This window comes from Penaeus chinensis, chromosome 25, assembly GCF_019202785.1.
Source record: "Penaeus chinensis breed Huanghai No. 1 chromosome 25, ASM1920278v2, whole genome shotgun sequence".
Lineage (NCBI taxonomy): Eukaryota > Metazoa > Arthropoda > Malacostraca > Decapoda > Penaeidae > Penaeus > Penaeus chinensis.
This window is the reverse complement of record NC_061843.1, coordinates 5,375,032-5,382,531: the sequence shown is the minus strand read 5'-3', so window position 1 is coordinate 5,382,531 and position 7,500 is coordinate 5,375,032. Positions and strand designations below refer to the sequence as shown.

General features: G+C 34.4%; 1 protein-coding gene across 1 annotated transcript in view; it reads right to left on the bottom strand.

Moving 5' to 3' along the window:
• The window catches only part of LOC125038582 (teneurin-a-like), a 106,684-nt gene that overhangs the window by 69,183 nt on the left and 30,001 nt on the right, over positions 1-7,500 (bottom strand). Inside the window, exon 4 of the mRNA XM_047632119.1 lies at positions 3,651-3,858. Coding sequence (XP_047488075.1) covers positions 3,651-3,858 — 208 coding nt within the window. The remainder of the gene's footprint in view (positions 1-3,650; positions 3,859-7,500) is intronic.

Below are 7,500 nucleotides of genomic sequence, written 5' to 3'. Positions count from 1 at the left end.
CTGCTGAAAGGGAACAGGCAATGACATGGCTATAAGTGACCAGAGTAGCCCCCATTATGGACCTTATCTACACGGGTCACAAGGGCGACTTTGGTAAGCCAGGATCTGGAGGGATAATTTGTCTTTCATTTTTTTTTTCTCTTCTTTACAGATGTAGGATTTTATTGGTATTAATTTAGAATCAATGGCGCTTATTCCTACGCAGCCAAGTCCTTGAAAAAAGGTTGGAGGGAGGGGAAGAATACTGAATAACAGGGGAAACAGTAAAGAAAACCAATAATTATCAGAACTACAGGTTTATACCCCTCCAGAGTATCGGCTGAAAGAGTAAAAGGAATAGAGAGGTGAGGTGAAAAACTATAGAAGAGGCGGAGAGAGGAAGAAGAGGAGAGGAGAGGTCAATGGTGAATGGGAGAAATATCTGAACAAAGAAAACAAAAAAACGAAATGGGGGGGGGGGGGGGCAAAGGGAGATTTTTTTTCTTTTTTTTTCCTACTGGCTCTCCTGGGGGGGGGGGTGGGGGGGGGGTGGGGGTGATGGTAGGGGGGGAGAGGGAGGGGGTTTTCAATATCTAGAGAGAAAATACGAGGAGAGAGAAGGTATGGGAATACTGAAGAATTATGAAGGGAAATATATTTTCTACATTCTACATATATACTGAGAAGACTGCAACTTTTCTTCAGTGTAGAAAATAAGAAAGAAAATTTAGAAAAAATAATAATACTCCAATAAAAAAATAAAGATGTAAACCGACTTTTTAAAAAACAAATAACTAATTAAAACTGCGCTTCCAACATCAATAATTTACATAACTGGCACATTGGACACGAATTCTAACCAAGAACAAAAGTCTATTTTTTTCGGATTTTTTCCTTTTTTTCTGAGCTAAGGCCAAAACACAACTACTTCATGAAACTACAACAATAAAAAAAAGAGAAAACGGGACGAGACTGTGAAATGACTGCACCGAAAAACGGAATCTTTATGAAAAATCATTATTGTGTCTAAGACGACTAAACACAAGGAGAGATTTATTTCAAAATTCTAAAAATCTATCGTTGTGAATCATAAGCAATCCGGACTTAGAAAAAGTAGGGAACTTAAAGCATTATCTCATACATACATACATACATACATACATACATACATATATACATATATATATATGTATATATATATACATGTGTATGTATATCTGTATATATATACATATATATGTATATATATATATGTATATATGTACATACATACATATATATATTAATATATATATATATATGCATATATATATACATATATATATATATATATATATATATATATATATATATATATATATATACACACACACATATATGTACACCGTCTATGGAAAATGCTTGTGTACAGGAGGCTTGCAAGGAAAGGTGGCGTTCAAGGCAGACGAGACAGGAGTACTTTGGCCAGCTAACGTGACCGGATGTGACGTCATAAGGGAGGGAAGGAGTGGGCGGAATGGCATCACTAAAAGGGAGAGAGAGGAAGGAAAATGACATAAAGGATGAAAAAGAATTGAGAATGTGGGTGATAAAGGGGAAAGAAGAGAAACAAGAACAATGGAAAAAGAAGTATACAAATATTAACAAAAGGAGAGAATGAAAGAACACACAATAAAGGGCAGAAGAGAATTCCGCAAAATAAAGAAAGCGAAAAATAAAACGAAATAAAGAACAAAGAAATAAACAAAATCAAAATAAAGCAAAATTAAGCACATACCTCCCCCCCCCCAAAAAAAAAATAAAATAATAATAAAAAAATAATAAGAAACAAAAATAAATTATAATAAACAAGAATATTTACAAAAGTGGAAACTGGAGATGAGGAAACAAATTCGGGATTTTCGAAAGACATGATAGGAAGAAAAAAAAAAATAATAATAATAATAAATTAAAATATACCATACCATAGACGCAAAGAGGTAAAGAATACTAACAAAGATAATTGAGATAAAAATAAATAAAAATTACACGGAATAACTAGAACAAACGAATGACGCAATATTTCAATTAATCAAATAAAAAAATAAAATCCTTTATCAAAAAAAAAAAAAAAAAAAAATCATATATAAAGTAGATTCAAAAGTTACCAAGCTGAAATGAATTTGCAGAAATTAAGAAAAACGCTTTGGTTTAAAATTAACAACGATACTTTAAGGAAATTGATGAAACTATAAGAGAAGGGAAAAATAAATATGAAGCGGTAACTCAAATCGGATTATTTAATAACTAATGATTTAACCAAAGGAACGAAAATCTTTAATGAAACACGCGTAATAACTAATCAACAAGCAAAGTTCACCAATCAAATGTTAAAAAAAAAAAAAAAAAATATGAGGCAAAAGAGAGAGGGAAAAAAGGGAAAAGATTTTTTTTTTTTTTTTAATATAATCAAAATACAAATGAAAATAAAAGAGATTAATCTACCCACTGCATCATCTCCGTAAAATGTCGCGGAATGAGGCTGAAAAAATAATGATAAAGGAAGTGTGAAGGAAATAAATGAAGGAAGGAAGGAAGGAAGGAAGGATGGGCGAAAGGCACATGAACTAAGGACGTGAATGTTCTAGAGAAATAAAGAACAGACATTCAGAAGAAGAAGAAGAAGGAAAAAAGGAGAGGAATTTGACTTTTTTTATTTTTTTTTAAATTTGCTACTAATACAGGGAAAGGACAAAGACCAATTACTAATGAAGATCACACCTATTATCAGGTTTTTGAGCGGTGATTATTTTCACCCACATCATTCTAGGAAGAATATAAACATGGCGGTTAGCACCTCTCGTTAGACATTAGTAAGCATAATCTTTTTTTTTTTTAAATACTGTACATATGAGGGGGGGGGGGGATGTAATAACTGGACCTAGTGGGAATATACAAACAAAAAACAAACAAAATCAGGTGGTTATTTTTTTTTCTTTCTTTTTTTTTTTTTTTTTTTTTTTTTTTTTTTTTGGTTGCTTTTCACAGAATATTTATCACAACATATTTTCCCATTACAAAATGAGACATTTCCCCCCCCAGGAGAGCTACAACTGGGCCGCTCGACTCACCCGGGTCACGTTTACAAAAGAAAAAAAAAGAAAAACAAAAAATGTGTATATATACATTTATATAGGCATATATGCATATACACATATATATACATATACATATATACACATATATAATATATACATATACATATATATTACATATATGTACATATATATTACATGTATGTACATATGTGTACATATATGTACATATATATTACATACATATACATATATATATATACATATATATATTAATATACACATATATGCATATAGATACATATATATATATATGTACATATGTATATATATTCTTATATGAATAAACTAACTAGCACAAATTGACGCCAAACTTTTATTGTCATTATCGGTATCACTTTCAACCATTTGCATTGTTTTTAAATAGAAAACCTGATGAAATCTGCATTGGAATATCAAAAAGATTCACGACCGAACGGGTGAGCCCAGCGACCCGACACATAATAAAAAAAAAAAAAAAAAAATGAAAATAAAAGACATCGTCATAACACAGGGCACAGGACATCAACGGTACCAACGCTCTTAAAAACACGTTACCTTTCGCTATACTCGTCCTTCTGCGCGAAACTCTGGACGCTTGAGTCTTCGATGATGAATTTAACCCTCTGGTAGAAGGAGGCGGTCACGGCAGGAGGCTGCTTCCTCAGGAGGACTTCTACAGGGTCGCTGGACACCATGCACATGACGTGGTCCGTGCATGCCTTGGTCGAACAGCATTCGGAGTCTGAGCAGTCGAAGAGCCCGTCTGCGGAAGAGGTGGTTCGGTTGTTAGGAAATGGGTGGCTCGGTGGTTGAGAAAATAGGTGGGTCGGTGGTTGAGAATATGACTGGTTCGGTTGTTAGGAAATTGGTGGTTCGGTGGTTGAGAAAATATGTGGTTCGGTGGTTGAGAATATGGCTGGTGCGGTTTTTAGGAAATTGGTGGTTCGGTGGTTGAGAATATGGCTGGTTCGGTTGTTAGGAGATGGGTGGTTCGGTGGGTGAGAATATGGCTGGTTCGGTAGTTAAGAAATGGGTGGTTCGGTAGTTGAAAAAATGAGTGGTTCAATAGTTGAGAAAATGGGTGGTTCGGTAGTTAGGAAATGGCTGGTTTGGTGGTTGAGAAAATAGGCGGTTCGATGGTTACAAAATTTGTATGGTAACGGGGTGAGCATAGTGTGATGGTGATGTGGAGGGAGGGTAGCAGATGGTGATATGCGAGTGATGCGAGAGATGGTGTGAAAGGGGGAAGATGAAAGTGATCGGAAAGATGGTGTGAAGGGAGAGGATGGTGATGCGAGAGATGGTGTCAAAAGGGGAAGATGAAAATGACGCGAGAGAAGGTGTGAAGGAAGAGGATGGTGATGCGAGAGATTTCATGATGCGGGATGATGGTGGTTGTGATTCAGTGAATAGTATGTTGCGATGAACATAGGAGTTAGCGGTTAAGGTCATGTGAGTATTTAATAATACTAAAGATAATTATCATAATAATCATAACATTAAAGGAGCAAGAATAATAGCAATGTTAGTGTAAAAGAAGCCATTGTCATAACTATTATCATTATCCTTATTATAACACTAGAAATACAAATATTATAACAATAAAATGTATACAAAACGATAATGGAGTTTTCAATGCAAGCGCATAAAAAAAGTATTTTTTTTTTTTTCGTCAGCTCTGTCAATCACGAACTGATTTGGTTTAATCCTGGTTGACTGATGACTACGTTTTGCATTAAGAAAGCTTCTAGAACATTCTGAATTTTGTTAAAATCAAATATGCAATTAAGACAGTCCTTGCTATTATTCTTATGTTTTTTTTTTTTTTTTTATAAGAATTTGAAATCTCAGAGTGTCAAGAATGGAATAAAAAGATATTAATTAAAAGAACAGGTGGTTTTAATGCACAAGATTTGTACCAACAGCCTTTTTTTTCTCTCTCTCTCTGGCAGTAAGAGTTAAAGGATTATATGAAAAAATAAGAGCAATGTGGATTTAATTAAAGAAACGAAAAATATTTTTTTGAAAAGGTAATGAAATAGAACAGAAGAAGAAAAGAGAAAATGGCCGATGAAAAGTGAGTGAACAACAAAAATGAAAATTATCAGATGGTGAAGGAATGGAAAAGAAAGTAACTATGATAAAACAAGAAATAAATAAAAAAGAGAAAGAAGGAAAAAAAAAAAGATGAATGTTGAAAGCATAAACAGAAGCTGACAAAGTTGAAAAAGAAAATGAGAAGAAGAAAAGAAAAATAGCTTAAAAAACGAAGAACTAAAAGAGAATGAGAAAACACGAAAAAAAAAAGAAAAAAAAAAGAAAGGAAGAAAAAAAAAAGATGGATGTTAAAAGCATAAACAGAAGCTGACAAAGTTGAAAGAAAAAAAAAACAAAGGAAGAGAAGGGAAGAAAAAAACTGATAAAAAGCGAATAAACAAAAGAGAACAGATCAAATCTCGAAAGTCCGAAACCAACGAAGACGAAGAAAAAGGAAAACAAATCGATACATATTGACGGAATAAATAAAATAGAAAAGCAGAGAAACCGACAAAGTTGAAGGAAGAAAGGATGAGAGAAACAAGAATTGATAAGATTCGAATAAATTGAAAGAAGGAGAGATAAGAGGAAAAGTTGATAATGTGACACAAAGGCGTTGGCAAGAATTTAAATGAGCACTCAAATTGAGGTGACGAATGTACGTAAAAAGGCGAGAAAGAAAGATAGAAAGAACCAAGAAGAAGATAACAGAAATGGATGAAAGGAGGAGAAAGAGAGAGAGAAAACGAAGGAAAGGAAAATATAAAATGAAAGAAAAAAGGGAGATAAAATAAATGGAAGAAAGGAGGAGAAAGAGAGAGAGAAAAAGAAAGAAAGGAAAAGGAAAGATAGAAAGAACCTAGAAAGAGATAACAGAAATGGAAGAAAGAAGGAGAAAGAGAGAGAGAAAACGAAGGAAAGGAAAATATAAAATGAAAGAAAAAAGGGAGATAAAAGAAATGGAAGAAAGGAGGAGAATGAGAGAGAGAAAACGAAGGAAAGGAAAAGATAAAATGAAAGAAAAAAGGGAGATAACAGAAATGGAAGAAAGGAGGAGAAAGAGAGAGAAAAAGTAAGAAAGGAAAAGAAAGAATGAAAGAAAAAAAGAGAGACAATGGAAATGAAAGAAAGGAGAAGAAAGAGAGAGAGAACAAATGAAAGAATGAAAGACCTAAACAAGAGACAACAGAAATGAAGGAAAAGAGGAGAAAGAGAGAATTAAATAAAAGTACAAAAAGCGAAAGAAAAATAAATAGAGACGCTTGACAGAAAATGAAGAATGAGATAAACAACAACCAAAAGACGAAAGAACAGAGGAAAGAAAAACGTCTTCGCCATCATAATCATCATCATCATCATCACCATCATCATCATTACTGTTATCAACATATCTCAGCAAAAAAAATCTTACAATTATTTCAAATTTAGAGCAATTAATACTGTGTGCACATTCGGTCACAACTAACATATGCATATAAGCATGTGTATGGTGTATGTGAATAGCCACGTACACACATAAGTACGTATGTTTGTGTATGACACATATGTCACTACGTCAGTATATATGTACTGCACGCATAAGGTCCGTACCGTACGCGTGTGCACTACCTATGCACATAATTCAATTCATAACAACGTACGTATGTATCTACGTACGCACTTATCTCCGCATATATATGTACATCGTATACCACTATCTACCCACAGAAACCCCATACAAATCCAACAAGCATATGATTCCCTTAACATCACAATCCACGCTGAAACACACACATACACGAAATATATACACAAACGCATACAAACATTTCAAATCACAACACGAGCACAAAAGTGTCCCCCCCTCAATACAGCATTACCAACCCCGCACGCCCTCGAAATCCTCTTTAATACATACTCAAAACAGCGTTGCAAAATGGCAAATCCCTCACAAAACACATTTGCGGACTTAATCTCCTATTTTCCCAGCTTTCGGCCCCGATCATGCAGTGTTAAATACGTCACTAGAACGGGAGGAAGTGAGGTCTTAATATCACTGGACGGAAGGACGATAATTGCGTATCTGTGTGCTGATGATTGCTTTTCAGAAATAAATAAATGTGTGAATGATAAACAGATGCATAAAATAAAACATATAACCAAATTAAAGCAAATGAACACATACAAGCACCCCGTGAACAACAGTGAACAGAATCGAGCCAAAGCGACTTTCCAAACAGATAAAAGGCAAAGAACATCTCCCGGCCAGTGATTATGAGATGCAGCATTCCTCTCCTCGCTTTATTAGATGGAGATATCTGAGTAAACAGTCGGCAAGAGGGGGGCGGGGGGGTGGGGTAGGAAAGGGGTAGGGGGTAGGAGGGAGGAG